The sequence below is a fragment of the Pholcus phalangioides genome, unplaced genomic scaffold (assembly GCF_987345545.1).
Source record: "Pholcus phalangioides strain wild (caught in Gottingen) unplaced genomic scaffold, Ppha-v1.0 ptg000024l_1, whole genome shotgun sequence".
NCBI lineage: Eukaryota > Metazoa > Arthropoda > Arachnida > Araneae > Pholcidae > Pholcus > Pholcus phalangioides.
Window position 1 is genome coordinate 24,611,064 of NW_028301616.1, and position 23,711 is coordinate 24,634,774.

Consider the following 23,711-nt stretch of genomic DNA (forward strand, 5'->3'; position numbering starts at 1 on the left):
TAAGCACAAGGGGATGGGAAGTTACATGTAGGACTGAGAATCGATTAAAATTTTTAACTGGTTAATCAAACATTTTTAATCAATTAATCGACCGATTAATCAAATTTTAATAGAATATTTTTTGACTATGTAATATTAATAGATGCTATAAAATATAATTTATTCATTTCACTCACCTATTCGGTAGATATAAAAAATTTAGGCTGCCCACTTCAAGCAATTTAATATGCTGAACATAATTGCCTAAATCTGTAATTTCTTCACTTTGATTTTGTCGTTTTTTTAAAAAAATCGGTTATTTCTTACTGATATCGAAACTACTTTAGATTATACTGTTTTGCTTGTTTTCCCCAAAAAACTTCTCTCAAATGGTACTTATGAGGAGATGAACTGATGCTAACCACAGAATACGAAAAACTACTGTTCATAGGGGAGACAATAAATTTTGGTTGTCTTTTAAAACTCCTTTGATATAGAACTTTCACAGTGACACCTACACTCCCATCAAACTCAATTTAAAACTGAAATCAGTTTTTATTGAATCTAAATTGATCAAAATATTGATTCAAATATTTTTAAATATGGTCACATATCCAAAATGTTCTGTATAGAACATGATTTTTATGGCATCTAATTGATTTTTTGAAAAAAAATTGAGTTAATTCACAAACTTTTATTAAAATTTTTAATCAAATTGGTCGAGTTGATTAACTCATCTGAAATTTTTAACTACGATTAACAATTGATCGATTAACTGACCCAATTGATCGGACCAGCCCTAGTTATGCATGCGTGAAAAATATTTCAAGGGTAAAAAAGTTGGAATGCTGATATAATGGGACAAATAATGGCACAGAAAATTCAACAAATATCTTTTATTTTCAATGTCATCAAAATTTACAAAGTTTTAAAAGATTTTTCTTCCATTTTCATATTCAATGATACAAAAGAGACTCGTACAAAAATTATTACATAGTTCATGTAATATTGTCTTTTTTTCTTCTTTTTTTTCATAGAGAAAGTCATGGGAGAAAAGGCATGAAATACTGTGACGCCATATGTAGTTTGCTTCAGAAAAGCTTCTTTGAGTGGAAAAATCTCTTGAAGCTTGTATTAGTTGTAATCTGAAAAGCAATTTACAATAAAATCACCATTAATTTAGCTAACCTCTTCAAAAATTTCATCAAGTGAGTGATACATTCTAAATGGTATGTTGCTGCACTTTAAAATGCTATATAGATCGATCAGAGATGCCGCGAGATATTTTATGTATAAAGAATTGTGTGCATATTGAAAGTATAGTAACCTTGCATTATATCACACATGTTGAAAGACGAAGAAAAAGCGTGATATAATTGACTTTTTCTGTGTTCAACCGTTTATTAGGAGAGAGTTTATTCAGAGATGTAGCTGAAGCTCAGTGTAAGTAATCCAGGAGGGCCCAACTTTGACATGAAGGGGCCCTGAGCAATTTAAGAATTATGGGCTCCCTGTGACTAGAATCAAAGATGTTTAGTTAATCGCTGAACATTTTGTTTAAACTTTGGGGGTCTTCCAAAATATAGAGGTCCTGGGCAAATGATCCACTTGTGCATGCAGAAATCAGTCCCTAGTACTACTAGATATTACCAGACATCTGAAATTTCAATCTCATTCCTAGGGATGCCGTGAGTCGTGGGAAGTTCTAATTTCATCACTGAGGGTGCCATGCGACATTTAAAATTTTAATTTTATCCATGAGGGGGGGGGGGAGGGTGGTGTCGTCGAAATTCTAATCTCATTCTTGTAAGTTATGTAATTTTAATTCAAATCTTTTGGTGTCATGAATCAGGGAAATTTCAATCTCATATCCTGAGGGTGTCACGAGTCGTTGGAAATTCCAATCTTATTCTTGAGGGTATCACCAGTCTTTGATGGAAAATTGTGAAAGCCGATGGAAATTCCAATCTCATTTCTGAGGGTGTCACGGGACAGTTAAAATTCTAATTACAATGCTAAAGGAACATAAAAAAAATTGGAAAAACATGGATGGTACATAAAGAACGGTGTTTCGAAATTATTTGTCAACTACTCACAATACTTGAAATCAAATCGGTAGCCATTGGTGTAGATGAGCCGACTTGGTTCCACTCGGTTGTTGGGAAACAGCTCAAACTGAAATCGAAAAAAAACATGGTTCCTCATCAAAATAATAAAAAGAATGAAATATCATGTCTTAATAAACACCATCCATGTTGACGCTGATTTTCTCACGTTAATCCATCATCATTATCTGTTGCTAAAAAAGAAAAATGATCTTAAGAACGAGCGACTTACGACATTCAGATATTTGACGTATTTCTCGAAAGCGGCATGTCGGAAATGTTTGGAGCCGAATCCCAGAAAAAATACTATTGGTAATCCCTACAAAGAAACCGGTCGGAAAAATTATTTTTAGGTGAATAAAAGGTATCGAAACTATCTCATGTACACGCATCCTCGGAACGTTTTATCGAGCTTTTTTTATACAGTCACTCACCAACCACGAGTTGAATATCTGGTAGAGCCTCCTCCAACCTCTTACATTAGAAGAGTCCAGCTCCATGAGAGCAATCACACCAATTATCCAGATGATGCTGAAGCAAAACGACACACAGAACAGCATCTTTGTGCTTGCGCTACCACAAAAGAAAAAAAAAAACAACAAAAATTCATGAATGCAATTGATCCCGCTGATAATGTTTTTCAAGAAACCGTCATGAAAAAAATGTTGCAAGAGGAAAAAAGCTTTGAACGGGAAATCTTGATGGATATCAGTTCAGTTAAAGATGGGACCACAAAAATAAGTCCTACTAAGAGTAGGAAAAATTTCGAAGAGAGAACATTGCAAGTGGGATCCACTGCATTCACAAACTTGAAATATTTACGAGAACTATGAGGCCCCTAGGCTCCGGCATATGGGAGACCGTGGTTCAAGTCTCCGTGGAGGTAGAGATGAATGGTATCTCTTTGCCGCCACCTCCCCCAAAATTTTTCACTCGGAGCATACATACCGGAATGTACCAACTCGTTAGCAATTCCGCAGAGTAATGCGTACGAGGCGCATGTACTGTTAAGTCGGGTTTTCCTACGAGTAGAATTTCTGCAGCGTGAAAATGCTGATTGGTTAAAAACCCGAAATTCAGGTGTTTTTTTTTTACCAGTCAGTGTTTTCATGCTCCACGTGCTGTAGAAACCTGCTCCTCAGTAAACGCGACTTTAAGCAGCAGTATCTCTAGAATGAACGCCTGTAATTCAAACGGCTATGTTAGAAATAGATTTCAAACGACGATGCGTTTAATACGCCGGTAAAGTAGACTCTCGATAATTCGGCAGATATCAGACCAGGGTGTGCCGGATTACTGAAAATCAATGGAAAAAGCCCATTTGAATAATATAAACTTCTGCGCGAAGATATGCAGTGATATGTTTTCCTCTTGCATTCTCGAAAAAAGCCAGCCTAAGAAACGAAACGCTGGATTACTATGCAGATGGGCCGAACAATCGCAAGGCCGTATTATCGAGAGAGCCTATTGTATTTACTATAACCAAACGACATGAATGAGGAGTGAAAAAAAACACACCAAAACAAGAATGTTGAATTAAATGTATTGTAAAATTTTTTTACTTGAGCTCTTCGACGACTTCTATCCTCTTGATTTGCGGAGACGACAAGTTGCAGCATATCACGGTACTCCACACTAAAGATCCCTGCGAAGTGAGACATTCAGTGAGTACCACCGTCCAATATGTCCATGTGTTTGGTACAAAAAAACAAAATTTCAAGAAAATGAATTATAAACACTTACAACTCCGAAAACTGCCAGAGGACACGCCAGAGAGCACCTCATGCCTCTTGTAGGTCCAACCATGCATCTGAAAGAGAAAAATACTTAAACAATTTCAATTAACAAAGTTAGACGCAAAATACATTTTATTTTCAGAATATAATGACTAATGAGCTTTGGTACATGGGACAGAGAAAACTAGATCTAGAATGATAGAGTTTTTACTTTGGCGATACGTTCAGCTTTGTAATATAGTAGTCATAAACAGCAAGTGTGAACGGTGATTCGTTGTCGTGAAAATTCAAAAGACAAGGTAATGTCTCGTAACAAAAGCAGAGTATCGTGCGATTATGCGCTAAAATTTTCCACGTGGATTGAGCGTAGACGATTAGTAAAAATGTCTGTTGTCCACCGTCGTCAAGTTATTGGAAGTACTGGAAGAGGGCTTAAACCCAATATTTATTATGGAGATTGTGGCAAATATTTGGGAGAGCTCGGGCCCATGGGCCGGATACAAGTTTGTGCTCACGCTTCTAATCCTAGGTCTAGTCATCGTTTTCAGATACTGCAAGAGTGTGTGAGAAATCAGAAACTAGTACATCGCTGTATAAAGTGGAACCTCGTTTATACGTCTCGCAATTATACGACTCTCACGTGTATACGACGGTTGACTTCGGTCGTAATTCGTTCCTATACCTTTTAATATTAAAATAATTCATTTGTTCGACGCAAAACCTCACTTATTCGATGTTTTCACTTCGAACTCGGAATCTTTTGGAAAAAAAAACCCCGTAATTTATATCCAAATGCGCACAATTTTTGGATGCAGTGAAAATACGTAGCTGCAACATTTCTTGAATATTATCACCGCAAAAAGCCATAAATTTTAGGTTGATTGCTGATGTATAAGCAAATAACTAGTGCTGGTGATGGTCATTTGAGTGATTTATTTATTGCTTGTTTCTGAGAATACGGAGACGTGGAGTCCCAAAGAAACGGGTTTCAATTGTTTTGATGGTCGTATATCCTTTCAGAATTTTTTTCTCCTAATGTTGTCAGCGTCAATCCCACAGGGTACGAAAGTCCGCACATTGTAAGTATTTGCAGAGTGCTGGTCTGTCTATCAGAAACAAATACGGTACACGTATATAGTAAGTTTTTCCGATCATTTCCTGGTTGTGGTGCTTTGCTTTCTGGATGATCCGAATGTTCGTGATGTCGCGAAAACGAAAAACGCTTTCTTTAAAAAACAAAACTGGAAATTTTGGAAGAATTCGACTAAAATTTTAAATTAATGACGAAAAGTAGACTCTCGCAAAACAGTTGGATATCCCTGTGTACTTTGAAATCTTATATATAAATGTGAAAGTATGTATGTATGTATGTATGTATGTATGTATGTATGTATGTATGCTCTTTATACAAATCTACAGTTTTAGACCGATCGTCGCCAGATTTTGCATATATACCAAACAGGACCGGGATTGAACCGTAGGCTACTTTAAAAGTTCGTCAGAGCTGGGCAAATGCCCGAAATGGACAAAAAACTGTCGGGCAACAATGGTTTTGGGGCCTCAACAATCACTTTCGGAACGTTTACTTTGGTTACCGTGGTTTCCAACAATGCGTTTCAGACGGGAATATATGCCTTTACAATGGTTTGTCACACCTTTAATTCTGTCATTATAACAGTTTATTCCTTTATAACGGTTTGTCACTTTTCCAATCCTCCCAGTAATTGAAGAAAACCCGGGAAGAGCGCCGTTTATTTCTGCTTGCCTATATACAGGGTATCCTGTAAGTGCTAATGCGGCCTTTATCTCATCAACAGCCCATCGTAGAGGTATAGTTTCAATTTAAAAAATGCTTAAAAGGTGTTTGAATATTCGCTGCACAAGTTGGACGTATGACGTCGCTAACAACAGAGGACAACAACTACGACGGCAAAATTGGGAATAAAAATGTTTAACGCCAGCTGATGAACTCATTGCTTGCCTCAAATCATCAACACTCTGGCACGAAGTTAAAAAATTATCATTATCCACTAACATGCGAGTTCAACTGCAAAATGACTCAGCACTGCTATCATTTTCACATCAGTTGATCAACCAGTAGACCCAAGCACTGGACCGATTACGTTCCCAAATGGATTTTGCCAGTTATTAAATTCGGTTCAAGAACTTGCAGACAAAGCCTTCCCAAACATTCAACAAAAGCACTGAAACCATGTGTGGTTTTGTGAGAGAGACATTCTGGCACCGAAAAATGACAGTGTGAACAAGATCAACGAAAAAATCCAAAAAATTTTTCCGGGAGACTCCACATCTTACAAATCGGTTGGCACTGTCACAGACACAGCGCAGACAATTATGTATCCTGCAGAATTTCTGAACTCTTTGGATATTCCGGGTGTGCCACCACACAATTTGACCCTCAAAGTCGGAGCACCTGTAATGCTTTCAAGAAATTTGGAGACACCGAAATTCTGCAATGGCACCAGACTCTGCGTGAAGAAATTGCACAATTACATCATCGAAGCAACGATTCTACTAATTGGATGTGCCAAAGGAGAAGACGTCTTCATTCCACGTACCCCAATTATCACCGAAGAAATGCCATTCACTTTCAAGCGATTACAGTTCCCGATTCGTTTAGCTTTTGCCATGACAATCAACAGAGCGCAAGGCCAGTTGTTAGTAGTGGCAGGTATCAACCTACTTGAGCCCTGTTTTTCACACGGACAGCTTTACGTCGCCTGTTCGCGTGTTGGTAATCCTAAAAATTTGTACATCTACACACCAGATGGACAAACAAAAATATTGTGTATCCACAAACGATTGCCCGAAGTTTTTAATTAAAATTATATTATTAATAATCATAAAATTAAAATAATTAAAATTAATTAAAAAATGAAAGTAATTTTTTCTTACTTAATGCAGAAATATTTTGATTAAGAAATAATTAATAAGCTATTCATATATAAATTTTTTACGGGGCGGGCAACGTCGCTGGGTATCAGCTAGTCTTATATATAAATGTGAAAGTATGTATGTATGTATGTATGTATGTATGTATGTATGTATGTATGTATGTATGCTCTTTATACAAATCTACAGTTTTAGACCGATCGTCGCCAGATTTTGCATATATACCAAACAGGTCCGGGATTGAACCGTAGGCTACTTTAAAAGTTCGTCAGAGCTGGGCAAATGCCCGAAATGGGCAAAAAACTGTCGGGCAACAATGGTTTTGGGGCCTCAACAATCACTTTCGGAACGTTTACTTTGGTTACCGTGGTTTCCAACAATGCGTTTCAGACGGGAATATATGCCTTTACAATGGTTTGTCACACCTTTAATTCTGTTATTATAACAGTTTATTCTTTTATAACGGTTTGTCACTTTTCCAATTTAATTGCAGAAAACCCGGGAAGCGCCGGGTATTTCTGCTAGCATATATACAGGTTGTTCTGTAATCCTGTAAGTGATAATGCGGCCTTTATCTCATCAACCGCCCATCGTATAGGTATAGTTTCAATTTAAAAAATGCGTAAAAGGCGTTTGAATAATATTCGCTGCACAAGCTGGACGTATGACGTCGCTAACAACAGAGAACAACAACTACGCTGACAAAACTGGGAATAAAAATGTTCAACGCCAACTGATGAACTCAATGCTTGCCTCAAATCATCAGCACTCTGGCACGAAGTTAAAAAATTATCATTATCCACCAACATGCGAGTTCAACTGCAAAATGACTCAGCACCGCTATCATTTTCACATCAGTTGACCAATCAGTAGACCCCAAGCACTGGACCGATTACGTTCCCAAATGGATTTTGCCAGTTGTTAAACTCAGTTCAAGAACTTGCAGACAAAGTCTTCCCAAAAATTACCAAAACCATGAGTGGCTTTCTGAGAGCGATTCTGGCACCGAAAAATGACAGTGTGAACAAGATCAACGAAAAAATCCTAAAAATTATTCCAGGAGACTCCACATCTTACAATTCGGTTGACACTGTCACAGACACAGCGCAGACATTTAGCTCTGTATCCTGCAGAATTTCTGAACTCCTTTGGATATTCCGGGTGTGCCACCACACAATTTGACCCTCAAAGTCGGAGCACCTATAATGCTTTTAAGAAATTTGGACACACCGAGACTCTGCAATGGCACCAGACTCTGCGTGAAGAAATTGCACAATTGCATCATTGAAGCGACGATTCTAACTGGATGTGCCAAAGGAGAGAAGACGTCTTCGTTCCACGTATCCCAATTATCACTGAAGAAATGCCATTCACTTTCAAGCGATCACAGTTCCCGATTCATTTAGCTTTTGCCATGACAATCAACAAAGCGCAAGGCCAGTCGTTAGCAGTGGCAGGTATCAACCTACTTGAGCCCTGTTTTTCACACGGACACCTTTTCGTCACCTGTTCACGTGTTGGTAATAGCAAAAATTTGTACATCTACACACCAGATGGACAAACAAAAATATTGTGTATCCACAAGCGATTGCCTGAAGATTTTAATTAAAATATTTAAAAATAAAAGTAATTTTTTCTTACTTGATGCAGAAATTTTTTTGAGTAAGAAATAATTAATAAGCTATACATATATAATTTTTTTACGGGGCGGGCAACGTCGCCGGGTATCAGCTAGTCGATTATAAAGCAGAAAAACAAAACACTATCAAAATCTACTGCCAAAATAATGTGAGTCCGAGGTAGGGAATTTTCCCAAGTCGAAAAGATTTTGTTGCAATTTTTTTTCTAATGTGTATCCCAAAGGTTCTAAATTTTATTTCTTTAAGTGATTTGAAACGCGATTTTATTTTGTTCTCAAGTGTGATTGAAATAAAAGTCTTAGTTATTCGACTTGGACTCGACCTCTTAAACGTTGTGTAAACGAGGTTACACTGTAACTCGGACCGTCGGAAAATGTTAGCGCGATGTAATAATCATTTCCTAGGACAAGACACAACAATAATCTTCACTCCCTCCGCAACAGAAATTATAGCTTCAAAAGCGTGCGATTTTCCATTTTTTGTTCATCCTGGCATTTTCTTCTCTTCTGAATTTTACGGATAAATAGACTTCCCACGGCTACTACTTACTAGTACTTAACCGTACACATTCCTCTACTGAATTTCTAACGAATCGGCACATGCCGGAATGTGTGTTCTGAGTGTATGTGTGTTGCTCTAACGCAGTGGTTCTCAAGCTTTTCCGACTCGCGGAGCCCTATTCAGTGAATAATTTCTCTGGCGGAGCCCTGTTTATAGTATATCATTTATATTGCGGTACCCTTTAGGACTCTTTTTTGTTTGTTTATCGAATTTATTGATTTATTTTATTATTCTCGAGTGGCCGCGGAGCCCCTGGGAAGTGCGCACGGAGCACCGGTTGAGAACCGCTGCTCTAGAATACTTTAAGACATTCATTTTTAAAAATATTGTTGGTACTTTGAAAATCGGAAGTGCCTTATGTGGTGATGACGAAGCTCATGTATAAAAAACTAAATTCTTCATTCAGCTTTGTTCCTTATAAACTGACCTGAAAGATCAAACTTCCAGTTCAGTAATAGCAAGGGACCTCCACATAAGCAGACGACAGGTAAGATCGTAAAAAATGAATTTTTCCACACTCTATTTTATAGTAATGTGCTGCCATCTAATGTCAAATTTAAAAGTGACTCAGGTGGTGATGATGAAGTGTAAAATAAAAAAACTATGTTCTTTATTCCGCTGAGTTCCTTATAAACAAAGCTCATAAACTGAACTGGAAATTCAAACTGAAAGTTCGGTTATTTTATCTGAGCATAAGGAGACGTCCAAAACGAAGAACCTCTTAATGAGCAGACGACAGATGGTTTGTTCGGTTCCCTACAAGCTAAGCTCACAAACAGAACTGGAAGTTTGAACTGCCAGTTCAGTAATTTTCTCAGGACACAAGGAGCCGTCCAAAACAAGTAACCTGGAGAGAAGCAGACGACAGAGATTCCGAGGCCTGCATCGAGCTTATATTACTGGAGGGAGCTTCCAGCCGCCGCGACTGCAGCGACATCAAATGTGAGGCGTGACTCGGAGAAAACGAAGTTCCCGCCTGGCAATTTGCACATAGAAATGTACAGTTCGGTCTCTAAATATTAGGTTTTAAAGATTAAAAAAAAGGATGTAGAGAACTCATCTAAAGGTGAAAAAATATTATGTTATTTATTTCATTAATACTGGAATCATTTCCTTCATTATTTCTGGAATTTTCATTCATTAATTCTGGAATTGTTTCCTTTATTAATTATTATTTCTTTTATTACTTCTGGAGCAATTGCTTTCATCAATTCTGGTTTTTTTTCTTTCATTAATGCTGAAATTATTTCTTTCATTAACGCTGAAATTATTTTTTATTAATGATGGAATTATTTTTTATTAATGGTGGAATTATTTCTTTCATTAACGCTGAAATTATTTTTTATTAATGATGGAATTATTTTTTATTAATGGTGGAATTATTTCTTTCATTGATTCTGAAATTATATCTCATTAATTCTGGAATTGTCTCTTTCATTAAATTTGGAATTGTCTCTTTCATTAAATTTGGAATTATTTCTTTTTCATTAATTTTGGAATTATATCTTTCCTTCATTCTGGAATTATCTTTCATAAATTTTATTATTCATTAATTCCTTCATCAATTTTGGAATTATCACTTTTATCAATGCTGAAATTATCTCTTTCATTAATGCTGAGATTATCTCCTTCATTAATGCTGAAATTATCTCCTTCATTAATGCTGAAATTATCTCTTTCATTAATGCTGAAATTATCTCTTTCATTAATTTTGGAATTATCTCATCGATGCTGAAATTATCTCTTTCATTAATTTTGGAATTATCTCATCGATGCTGAAATTATCTCTTACATTAACTCTGGAATATTTTCTTTCATTAACGCTGAAATTATCTCTTTCATTAATTTTGGAATTATCTCATCGATGCTGAAATTATTTTTTCATGTTTTCAGCACTGCCGAGGCGGAGACAGCTGATGTCATACTCTCTCCAGTAATATAAGCTCGATGGAGGCTTGATTTATATACTGTTGGTGCTGCCATCTAATCTCGAAATTTCAGGTAACTCGTGCGATGATGGGGGGAGGGGGAGAGAGAGAGAGTTCTTTGTCATTTTTGGCATAAAATATTTTTACGAGACGAAAATTTTGATAACAAAATTCGTACATTTGCAATAATCGATTTTATGTAGAAAAAAATAATTATTTCTTTCCACAAAAACATTCGGACAATACGGATGATCGAACAAATAGGTGAAAATACGGATTATGGGGTCTTCAGATAGGGTTACCTGATTCAAAACTGAAAAAAGAGGACGCCTGGTGCGAACCTTAGGCAGTGCCGTCTTAACGCATGCTTCCCCCATCCCGGGCCGTGTGCCCGAAAGGGCCTCAAGAGAAGAGGTGCCTCAGAAAAACGAGACGTAGTTGAAAAAATCCCTTGGCTCGGGGGCCCAGGATGCTCTTAAGGCGATCCTGCCTGTCAGCCACACCCTTGTGAGAGTCATGGAATTTCAGTACTTGATTCCTTTACTTCCATTAATTTACATTAGTTACACAAAAATAGCCATAAAAAATTCGAAAAATGATCAAAGTTATCTAATTGCAACGTATATTTGATAAAGAGAAGCGCTTTAAAAGTATGACAAAATTTATGTCTGTTCAATACGGTTCGAGCCACAATACGGCAGGTGGACCACGTGCTAATTATTATTAATAATTTATGAATTTTGTAAAATTAATTTAAATGTCATTCCCTCGCAATGGATCGTGTTCGATTACGATCTAGACCAGCGGTTCTTAACCTTTTTTGACTCGCGGAGCCCTTTTCGGTACATAATTTTTACATCGGAGCTCTATTTGACTCGAGGAGCCTTTTCTGTGTATAATTTTTATGGCGGAACTCCGTAGACCTCTTTTTTTATTTATCGGTCAAATTTGCATATTTATTTTCCTTGAGTCGCCGCGGAGCCCCTGCGAAGTGCACACGGAGCACCGGTTGAGAACCGCTGCTCTAACGTATTTTATGTTGTCGAGTTGCGCTTGTTTTGTGTTCATGCTGCCATCTGGCTACCATTTTCTGAAGTAAAGATGGAAATGCGTGAATTTTTCATGTTATGTTAGTATCGTGTTGCAGGTGTGTACTACCACGGCTACAAACCACCTGGTTTTTTATGATTATGTAAAGTCAATGTTCTCGCCAAAATAAAAACCATCAATTTTGGTTTAGCCGTTTGATCGAGTAGCAAAAGTATTTTACTGATAAGTATGATCAATTACCTATCATCGTAGCCGTAGTTCGGTGAAGAGGCAACAACTACTCCGACATATACTAGAGGCAGTCCTGGAAAAAAAGGCAAAAAATAAATCCAGAGTACTGAGAATTTCCAAAGCCTCCTAGGCAGAAAATAGTCCCCATGTACAGTCTAGGATGCTTTGGAACTTTCTTCAGAAAATCAAGTTATCATTAACATGTTATTTTCAGAAGCGTATTTATATGGGGGGGGGGGAAAGGTTATAGCTCAGGGTAGTAAGTTCTTAGGGGCGGCAAATTTGAGGAATGATTGGTTAAGTAAAATTAGTAAAATGGAAGAAAAGCGACGAAATTTGTAGCCACAATCGATAAACCCCGGAATCCGATTCTATTTTGGCCAGTGAGTGACCAAACGAATGACCTTGCTTTGCAAGCATATGAATGAACAAAATAGTGACCTAAACAGTGTGCAAACACGTGAGTGAGCATAGGACTGACCTATAGAGCGAGGGACCAGGTCAGTGAGTGACCAAGAAAGTGTGCAAGCATAGGAGTTTCCAAACGATTGAATTAGAAACAGAAGCATATTTACGGGGGGGGGGGGGGGCATTTCATGCTTCCTCGATAGAGCTCTTCAAGTCATTAACAGTCGAATACTGTATTTCATTTCATTCAAGTCCGGACTCATTGATGGCTAGTCTAAAACCGATACATTTTTGCGAATAAAGAGCTTTTTTTTGAGGCAGACCATTGAATAGACACGTTATATTGGTGAAATTTTAAGTTTGGTCCTAAATCTTCTCCAATCACTTGCAAACTTTTCTCGAGGATCTCCATTAAGCATCATAGTTTTGACGACCGGTTTCAAAAGTTAATTAAGCCTGACAATTAGAAGCAAATACTGCCCATATCGAAGCTTCCCCTTACTGTCTGCTGAAAACATCCGTCTGGAACATGTGAATTCCATTTTTTTTTTCGCACCATTAAATATAATACCAAGCTAGCTGCCTCCATAAAACATGGTTTCGTGTTCATTTCAGTCTCCCTTCTCCACCTCTCTTTGGCACTTTCTTACAGAGCCGCAACTAGAAGTTTGGTCAGCAGGGGCAAGTATGCATTTTGGCGCCCCTTTGTAATGTTGAAAGGGAGGTAAAAATGTGAAATTTGAGTCCCTTCTGGTCTAGTACCCGGGGCGGCAGACCCGCCTGCTCCCCCCAGTTGCGGCCCTGCTTTCTTGTGACAGGCGATTTCCTAACCACTCTTTAATGAATCAAATACAAGCTTCTCTGATCTGTCAATGAACTGTATCTGTTGAAATTTTCACTCAAGAATCTCATAATTTCACGCAAGATCATTTTTTGCGTTGAAGCTGATCTTCCAACTTTGTTTTCGCGTAAAATTGTATTGCGTTGCCTACCACGACCAGGTTTTGACTTTTGGGACACAAGGTGGGTTAATACACGTCAGACACTTCATTTCGACCTGCTCAAATCAATAGCAATGTCTTTTCTTTTTTGCATTCAAATGAAGTACTCGAAGCATTTCATCGTACAAAATATGCGACGACTTCGGCAAATTTTTTATTAATGAAAACCAATCCGATAGCTTTCCACTACTCATACATATCACGTCTCTGATAAGCCACATAGACGCAATCTTCGAAATTTGCATGTAGTCGGAAACTTTTGAGACGGCTATTTTTCAAAATTTTCAGTTTAAAAAAATCCATAACTCATTTTCCTCGACAATGACCGAAGTTTAAAGTAGGTGTTTTGCATGCTGATCACAAGTGAAAAAAAAACGAAATTAAAATTTGAAACGATATCCATGGCGGAGTTAAAAATCTATAGTGCCTAAACTTTTGAGACGGACTGTAGTCAAAATTATACAAAATTCATCACTTACCCCAACCAATCAACAAATAGAAACAGATCCGTCCCTCGACAATTCCCCGTATGAATCCCTTGAATAGCGCGTGAGTTAGGATAGCCAACCAGAAACCAGTTACTAAATAGAAGTAATGGATGAATCCAGCCAAGACACGGCAAGCTTCCTGCCAACAGAAGAAAACAAAGCTCGAACACTTAACAATTTTCGCGAATTTGAGATGATCAATTAATCGATCACAGCAATTCAACAACTTACCCAATCGTGACGCTTAAAATCGACTGAAAACAAGGATAGCATTGTACCCACTGTCGCTATCGAAAGGTTCAGCCTGATGATGTGAAACTGATCGTGCAGAGACCTGGAGAAAAATAAAGGATTATATTTTTGCTCAAAATGTATAGCAGGTGGACGTGCATGTTCAGAAAGAAGTACAGAGTGGTTATAAGTAAACTTACACTACTTAGACGCATGCAGCGCTCATTCTGATGAAGGTATTTTGATGAAACATGGTACATAGGATACAATAAAACCCCTCTTAATAGACACCCCTCAGATGCGGTCACCCCCCTCTCACCATGTAGAAAAAGAAAGGTTCAGTAAAAAAAAAATAGTTCAATTTTTTGACCACCTGGTGAAAAAAGTGGTAGTGTCACAAGTAGTGTCAGTTTAATTATACTGACACTACTCCGACATATGTAGTGCCCATTGTGGTGGATGTATTTCATTGAAACTTGGTATATACGTTATTCGGACTATTAGAAAAATTTAACGCCTGAAGTACCAAAGGATGTTTAGAGAGTTGTCACGAGTTCGATACCCGGTTCGTCCTTGTCAGTAAATTTTCTGACACAGAAAAGGGTACAACAGTAACGGCGACATGACAACAGAAAAAGAATGCTACCGCAGGGAGTCCCCCTCATCGAGGGGTTAGCGCACCAATCTCTCGGTGAGTATAAAGAAAGGCAAAATTTCGAACGCTGCCGTACGGATTCGGCAATAAATTGCGGGTCCCGGTTTGATTAGTCCTCATGTGCAGAAAATATGACCGTGGCGCGACAAAAATGATCAAAAGCGCCACCATTTCACCTGGTGGTCAGCAATTGAACTATTTTTTACTGAATCTTTCTCTCCCCCCCCCCCCGGTCTATATATCCTGCATACCAAGTTTCATCCATCAGAACGAACACTACTTACGTCTAGAGTCAGTTTATTTACTACCAGCCTGCATCTTTAATGAAGTCTTACGTTTTCAAAGCGATAGCACTGATATAACATATCAGCACGATGATAGAGAAGCTGTAACCGAGACCTCTCATAGCGAAAACCCATGTCTCGTCCTCTGGTTCGACGTATTCCTGCGGAACAAATTACATTAATTAGCTGCTAATAGTTTCTCTAAAATGCTCCAAGAAGACACAGAATCGAGCAAAACAACAGACCTTGGGTCTCTCGAGCACCGCCATTAGAGCGAACATTCCCAGAGAGTCGCACGCACAGGTTGTATACCGCAACGTGGAGTTTATTTTGGCACAGCCTTCGGTAGTCCAACCTCCTGCTCCGTTCCGACTATCGGAGAAATTCATGCATGTATTATAGATTAGATGTATATTTTAATAGACTCATGCACATACTTATTGGTGTTTTATGGTCATAAATAAGTCTATCCTGACGATAGGTGATGAATATGAGGCATACGTACCCACCAATATCCAATGTTTTGGACCATTTGACGCATTCCCGGGATTCTATCTGCGAAATAAGCGAAATTTTGTGGTTAATTCGACGAAGAGTTATTGCTAAATGTTATGTTGGAGAAATCATTTCGACACAAAAAAAAAAAGAATTTACGGAAAATTCACCGACAACAGTTCGCTATTAGTGAGTGAGTGATCGAGTGATTGAGCAGAGCAAGTGACTGAATGTGAGTGATCGAGTGATTGAGCAGAGCAAGAGACTGAATGTGAGTGATCGAGTGATTGAGCAGAGCAAGTGAGTCAATGTGAGCGAGTGACTGAATGAGTTGATGAATGAGCTACAAATGTACAATACGGTAGGCAAAAGTCCACAGAAACTTTAAAAATGAATAAAAAACCGGAAAAATAACCGAAATAAAAAACGGTTTTCAGGGTCAGCATCGCAAGGTTACGAGAATTTTTTTGACTGGGGAGAAAACTAAAAAAAAAACAGCCGATAGATGGTGCTGGTACGAGTGACTTCGGTGGGAATATGCAAATGAGACGGTTATAAGAAATTGCGCTCCTAATCCACAATCAGTTCACCGTTGTAAACCGTGTTTGTGGACCTGCTGCACTCTGCCGTTGCTGGATTTATGACTCGCCTGCAATGCGCTATCCCCTGTGATGGTTGGTGGTCATGTGGAACACATACTGCTGTAATAAACGATTTGGAGGCGTTCGTTATATTTGCGTACCTTTTCTTTGACTTGTGTACGTCAGTGCTACCTATCGATTGCCTGCAAACCGTGAAAAATCCCCTGCAAACCGTTTTTTATTTCGGTTGTTTTTCCGGTTTTTATGAATTTTTAAATTTTTTACGGCTTTTTTTTTTGTCCACACCCTATATTAAACATTTTATGAAAAATTTGTAAAAATTTTGACCAGGCATGTATTTTTTTCGACCACATGCTCAACGCGGGCATGTAAAAAAAAAGTATCGAGCATATTTTGGATTTTTTTTTAAATTTTTTTAACCGATGATGGTGATGACAATGTCCCCATACACATGCGTGAAATTTCTCAGAAATGCTTTCTTTAGCAGCCGTGATACAAATGTGCAGTCACCGTATTTCGATCTACATTTTTTCATGGTACTACAGCCCGGTGCGGTCATGGGCTCTCATACTGTATACCGAAACTGTGGCGTAGGCGGAGATAGTGTTGAAACGCGTGGAAATTGATAGACTGGGAGTGAGGGGGGGGGGCATTATGATGATGATGATGTCAATTTACACAGGGTGCATAGGTAACCGGGCATATGGCATTTTACTGGTGAACCGTTGATCCTAGAAGAATACTTCCAATTAGAAAGAGTATCGAAATAACGTGTAGTACTCATATATGTTATTCATATTGCAAGGGGTTGTATAGTTATTAGAATAAAAATGTCAACTTTTCATACCATCCACATGTGCTCAAAAACCTCTAATTAGAAAGCTGTTGCCCTGTTTCTTCTGATGGCAATTAAAAAGTTCCATGTTTCTAAGTGAGATATTCGCTGAGATATTCGAAAAACAAAGGGAAGTTGGGAAAAAACAGCATTAAATGCGGGTAAACCGTTTTTCCCGCATTTAATGTTGGTTTTTTTCCCAACTTTTCTATATGTGTGTCAAATGTGTGTGTACATATGTGCCAAAAACATATGTATGGCGGTTGAGACCGACATTTTATGGCACCTTCCCATAATATTGGCCGTCTCAATTTTTTTATTAAAAAAATGTCCAGTTTTTTTCCCTTATTTTCAACGAAGCTTATATTTTTGAAATCAATAATTTAGATTATTTTAATGACATTAATTATATTATGACTCAATCATAATTATTTTTTCATATAAATATATTCATCTCACATATTTTTGAAATACACTATTTTCATATTTTCGCCCACTGCGACTTTCAGCAACCCCCATTCCCGCCATTTACGATTTTTCATCACCTTTAGAGATAGTTTGCAACACTACTAGAATTTAACAATTTTTTTACTGCAGTTTTGGCAACTTTACTTGCATTTGACGATATTTTGGTGATAATTGGCGATATCCTGTATGAATCTTGATTTCCCGTATTTTTATGGAAAAAAAAGGAGACAAAGTTTATGTTATTTTTTGGACGTGTGTGTTGATACATTTCTACCAGATCACCTTTCGAGGGTCGGATGTAAACTCTTGGCGGGCCGTATTTGGCACGCGGGTCAAAGCCTAAGCACCCATGCTATAATTGCCTTCTGAAAGTTTTTTTTTAATGCCTCCTTTTTACCAGTAAATTTGCGTTGTGTCCCGGTTTCTCAGTCGTATGATCTGGTCACCTCATGCTAGATCCACGCCTGCCGTCCGGTGTGGTACCTTAAATCGGCTGTCATTCCATAAGAGAAGTGAATTTGTTTCTTTTTCTGACGCCAACAACGCGGAAAATTATAATAATCGGTTTGACTAATTTTAAAAATTTCTAATTTTCCGAAATTTCGTATTTCTTTTAAAATTTTAATCAAGACATTTTTTTACCGCTTTTGATATTTTTTATGCAAATAAATCACAGTTTGTTTTTAAAATACTTTGAAGTAAGTAAATCCAGTGATAATTATTTTTCAGGCAAATTATTATTTCAAGTTGCATGCTCGACAAGTCAAATCTGCTCGTGCCAGTATCAATGTTGTGAGGAAAAGAAATAATCGAGCTCAGAACTGGCGATTTCTACGCCCCGCATCCAATCACTATGCGGCTTTTGTGAGGCAATCAGGAAGATTCGACGCCAAAATAAGAAGAAACGAAATACGATGCTGTGTGGCAAACTTGCTAGGTAGTCTGAATGACGTTTATGGCAAACACTGCTGGGGCCTTCTATCTCTAGGAGGTGATGATTGGACGCGCGGGATCCGTTGCTTGGCCTCCACGTTCGCCGGATCACAATCCGTGTGACTTTTTCCATGGGGTCACCTTAAATCATTCGTTTATGCGACGCCTGTGGGCAAACCGGAGGATCTCATAGCGCGGATTGTCGTCGCTGCGGCAGACATCAAAAGCATACCTGGTATCTTCGAGCTCGTTCGGGAATCGGTTTTACGTCGTTGTAGACTGGTGCAATGACTTCAGCGGCCGCTATTTCCAACAACTCTTGTAATAATTAATCAATTAAATCTTTTTGTCGTTCCAGCGTGACGTCGAAACCTGCATGCGTTTTTCGGGATTTTCACCTTGTCAACGTGAGTTTGCGACACCATGTTCCATTGCAATTTTTGTTCCTTTTGATGCCTAAGTCTCCTAACAAGTCTCTGAGTTTGTCGGTCCATTAATAGAACACCCTGATGTACACAGCCGCTGTTGTGGTCGAGTGGTCATAGTGACTGACTCGCATCGCGACGATCCGGGTTCGAACCGTCGCTACAGTGGTTCCCAACTTCGAGCCGATCTCCCCATTAAAAAGTCTCGCCACAGAGGGCAACAGGCCTGACAACGATAAATTATTCAATCATTACACTTCACTCATAGTTAGAAAAACTTGTGGCAGCACTACACATAAAAAGCATTACACAGAAACAAACTTCACGTCAGTTTTCACTACACGTACACACACATTCCAGCATGTGCCAATTCGTTAGAGGTTCCGCAGAGGAATATAAACGAAGTGCACGTCTGCTTGGCTAGTAGTAGTAGTATATATATATATATATATATATATATGTGCACAAGCGCACGCTGCTAGGCCTTAAAGATGGTTCAGCAACTCGCGCGATCATTATAATTAGAAACTTTTCAAATGTTAGTGATACGGCATTTTAAACTCAAAAAACATTCATTCTTTTTTTCCTTTATTTTTGGCTAACTGGTAATGTTTCTGATGACGCTTAGTACAAAGTGCTCTATAAATTTGTAAATAGTTTAAAAATTTATAAAATGAAAGAATTGGTACATTTAAATGCAGTTTTTATGAAAAAAAGTTACTTTCACATGAAGAAAGAATTTTGGTACGGAAAAAGAATTAGTTCAAATTTTTGTCGATACAGAACGCTTCATAAAAAAAAAATCACTCAACAAATGCAAATTCAGAGTCATAAAATGCAGGGTGTCTGTATGCGATCAACAATTCATTTCTGAATTTTTCTGTTACTGGCGTTCAACCTAAAGTTTTAATTGGTGGATAAAGCACTATTGTGATGAAGTTGTTTTATCTCAGCCATGAATCGCCTTCTGGAGCTTTACTTGCGCTTCGAACGAAAAAGGGAATGGTTCGGATCCAATCACTGGAGCCGGACTGACGTGCAGCACCCTCAATCGACAAAAATTTGAACAAATTATTTATCTGTACCAAAAAAAAACCCCTTTTCTTGAGAATAACCTTTTCGTAAACCGCATTTAAATGTACCAAAACCTTCAATTTTAAAGTGTTTAAAAAAAACTATTTAGTAATTTATGGAGCACCTGGTGTGTTTTAGCAGCTTTAGCAGCAATCAGCGATTCTTTTAGTGACGATCGGGTAATCGGACGTATTCTCGCGCCAGCATTCGTCGCGATGAAATATGGTCATCCTAAACGTATAATCAATGCATTCGAAATGTTTGAAACAGCTTACCTTTGGATCTTCGATTTCAGGATTTCTCAGGTCCTTTGTTATCTGTATGAGAAAAAAAAAAATGAACCGATGGATTTAATAATTTTGCAATCCTTTACTCTTCAAAATTTCTGATGTATAAAATGATTGGATCAATGGTTCCCAACCGGTGGTACGCGTACCTCGTATGGGGGATACGTATGGGCGTTCGGGAGTAAGCGAAAATAAACCCCAGTAAAGTAATTAAAAAAAGGTAATAATACTGATAAAAATGGCACAATATATAAAAGGAAGTATGTAAGCTTCCAACGCATTCCTGGGAATAAGAAAACCTGCATATTTAAAGAAGTTGCACACTTTCTACGCATTTCTAGATGTGCGCAATCTTCGTACAAATCCCTCAATGTCAGCAGGTCTACGCACTTCCAAAGATAAGCAAGTCTCTGTCATATTTTTAATTGTCGGTGGCTCTTGTATTTGCAGAGGGTACGCATGTTTTTTTTTATGCATCTCTACAGGTACGCATACTTTATACGCATTTCTGGTGGTATGCAAGCTTCGTGCGTATTTTTATGGCACTGGAAGGCTCTTACGCATTTCAAAACCTACAAATGTCTCTTACGTATCTTTACATGGGTAAGCAATGCTACCACACGCATTTGAAGGGGGTCCACCCAGTGCGTTTGAAGGATACGCAAGCCTTCCGACATATTTAAGAAGAGGGGTATGAGAGGATAACAGATGGTTGATGGAGTGTATTTCCTTGAGCGAATTTTTAGGGATCCGCAAGCTCTCCACGCATTTCAAGGGTACGTGCTCTTTGAATACAGTTCTTCACTATGCATTCCTTGAAATTCATTTCTAAACGTAAAAAGCTTAGCTACAAATATCTCGTGCGCATCTTTATAGGTAAGTAATTCTCTTGCGAATTTTAAGTGTGATACGTAAGCCTTTTTTCTACATATTTCACGAGGGAGAAGATAACAGATACTAGATAAAGTGCGTCTCTTTGAACGCATTTTCAGGGATATTCAAGCCTTCCACACATTTCAAGGATACGCGCTGCTTGAACGCGCAATTCAAGGACATGCATTCCTTGAAGGCATTTCTAAGAATCGCGCAATGCATACCTCTTGCACGCATATGGGCGGGGGGGTTTGATATTCAAGCTTTTGTGATTTTCCAGTGGTCGCGTGGAGCTTGAAAGGTTGGGAACCACTGAATTAGAAATGCAGAGCTTTGAACTCACTTCCAATTGGTGCTCGAGAAGTATTACGACCGGATCATCTCTGAGTACGTTCTTGACGTACGATGGTTTCACCTCAAAGCTAATGACGCGGCTGTCCAGAAGAACTCCAGATGTATTGCCTCCACTGTTAAAAAAAAATCATCCAGAATATATACGCGAATCACATCAATTATGAAACACACACACATACAAAATTCATTAATTTTATTCACTTAAGGGCGTCACTACTCTTTCGACTTGAAAAAGCCGAATTTTCAAAAATGACTTCAAAAAATATTTCATTCGATTGCAAATAAAATACTAAAAGTTTCGTGTCAATCGGTTTGTTTGTTTTTTCATAATTAAAGAAAGAAATACTGGATTATAGTGTAAACGTATACTATAAAAAACACTTTGAACGCGATTTTCTCAGATCGCAGTTTTTGAGCTCATCCGTCTCTTTTTAAGATTTAAAGAAAACTAGCGCCCCGAAAATTCTGAACTTTTACAGAAAAGTTTAGTCGATATGTGTTAGTAGAATAGACCTTGGATTTAGCAATTGACTAATAGGAAGTATTTTTTAAAAAATGTTGAATTTAGAGATTTTTTCAAACTTTGAAAATTCATAAAATTCTAACAAATGGTCAGATATCAAAGTCTGAGGTCTATTCTACTAACACACATCGACTAAACTTTCCTAAAACAATTCAGATTTTTTGGGGAAGTGGTTTTCTTTAAATATTACGGATGAGTTCAAAAACTGCGATCTAAGAAAATCGCGTTCAAAGTGTTTTTTCCAGTATACGTTTACACTTTATCCAGTATTTCTTTCTTTAACTATGAAAGAACAAACTAACTGATTGACACGAAACTTTTATAGTATTTTATTTGCAATTAAATGAAATATTTTTTAAAGTCATTTTTCAAAAATTCGACTTTTTCAAGTTGAAAGAGTAGTGAGATTTCAGTAGTGAGTTCCTCAGATTGCACGTACTTTTGTGGAATGTATTAGGGTTGCCAGTTTCGCAAAACAAAAATGCGGGGATGCTGTGAGATATTCGATACAGACTATAGCAACTGGGTGTCGCGGAAATTCGTTAATAGTTTAAAAAAATTGTGAAAATTAAAGGAATTTGTATATTTGAATGCGGTTTCGCAAAAAAGTTATTATTCGAAGGGGGATTTTTTTTGGTGCAGAAATTTTTTTTTCGATACAGGGCGTTGCGGAGAAGTAAATCACTGTAAATATGTAAATTAAACCCCGTTCACATGTGCAAATATTGCGGTATCATTGGGAATTCTAGCACCCACTTGACGACTTTTTTTAATCCGTAAGGAAAGAAATGAAAAACAGTTATAGGTTAAAATTCTGCAAGCGGGTTTAAAACCCGTTTGAAGAATTTTCACCTATAACTGTTTTTCACCTATTTTCACCTATAATTGTTTTTCACCTATTTTAACCTATAACTGTTTTTCACCTATTTTAACCTATAACTGTTTTTCACCTATTTTAACCTATAACTGTTTTTCATCTATTTTCACCTATAACTGTTCATCAAGCGGATTTAAAACCCGCTTTTTCCATTTCCCATGTTATCGGGGCTTCAGAGTCCTACAAAATGCAGGGTGTAAGCGATCAGCAGCTAATTTCCGAGTTTTAATGTTACTCTCTTGCATGAGGTTGTAATCATGATGTTGAGATTGGTGGATGCAGCACTATTGGTGAAGTTGTTAAGTTGTTTTACCTCAGTCTTGAATCGCCAGCTGAAACTCAACGAACGTTTTGGATACAGATGAGATTGATGAAACCTTCATGTCCAGAATTCTGTGATTTGCGTTCGTGCATCGCCCTCCGTCGACAAAAATTTAAACTATTTTTTTTCTGTATCCAAAAGAAAGCCCTTCGCGTGAAAATAACTTTTTTCTGCAAACCGCATTCACAAATATATCAATTCCTTCAATTTTCATAAATTTTTAAACTGTTTACGAATTTACGGGGCACCCTATTGTTATAATCCGTATCGAATACCTCACAGCATCTCCGCATTTTTTTTTTTTTTGGTGAATCTGGCAACCCGAATGCATATCACAAAAGTACGAGTGCAATCCGCGGAGTTAAGAGAATAAAAAGGAATAAAAATGTATGTTTCATAATTAATGTGATTCGGCAAATCAGGTTTTATGAAG

The 23,711-nt window shown here is 37.8% G+C and overlaps 1 protein-coding gene across 1 annotated transcript in view; it reads right to left on the reverse strand.

The window, feature by feature from the left end:
- Positions 1 to 1,026: 1,026 nt before the first annotated feature.
- The window catches only part of LOC149069065 (uncharacterized), an 84,985-nt gene continuing 62,300 nt past the window's right edge, over positions 1,027 to 23,711 (reverse strand). The window contains exons 15-28 of the mRNA XM_089251189.1: positions 21,546 to 21,669; positions 20,318 to 20,359; positions 15,716 to 15,765; positions 15,456 to 15,582; positions 15,262 to 15,371; positions 14,272 to 14,374; positions 14,032 to 14,179; positions 12,153 to 12,216; positions 3,828 to 3,894; positions 3,647 to 3,729; positions 2,519 to 2,657; positions 2,317 to 2,403; positions 2,076 to 2,154; positions 1,027 to 1,124 (exon numbers count right to left, since the gene is read on the reverse strand). Of these exons, the coding sequence (XP_089107315.1) occupies positions 1,114 to 1,124; positions 2,076 to 2,154; positions 2,317 to 2,403; positions 2,519 to 2,657; positions 3,647 to 3,729; positions 3,828 to 3,894; positions 12,153 to 12,216; positions 14,032 to 14,179; positions 14,272 to 14,374; positions 15,262 to 15,371; positions 15,456 to 15,582; positions 15,716 to 15,765; positions 20,318 to 20,359; positions 21,546 to 21,669 (1,234 nt within the window). The 3' untranslated portion in view covers positions 1,027 to 1,113. The remainder of the gene's footprint in view (positions 1,125 to 2,075; positions 2,155 to 2,316; positions 2,404 to 2,518; positions 2,658 to 3,646; positions 3,730 to 3,827; positions 3,895 to 12,152; positions 12,217 to 14,031; positions 14,180 to 14,271; positions 14,375 to 15,261; positions 15,372 to 15,455; positions 15,583 to 15,715; positions 15,766 to 20,317; positions 20,360 to 21,545; positions 21,670 to 23,711) is intronic.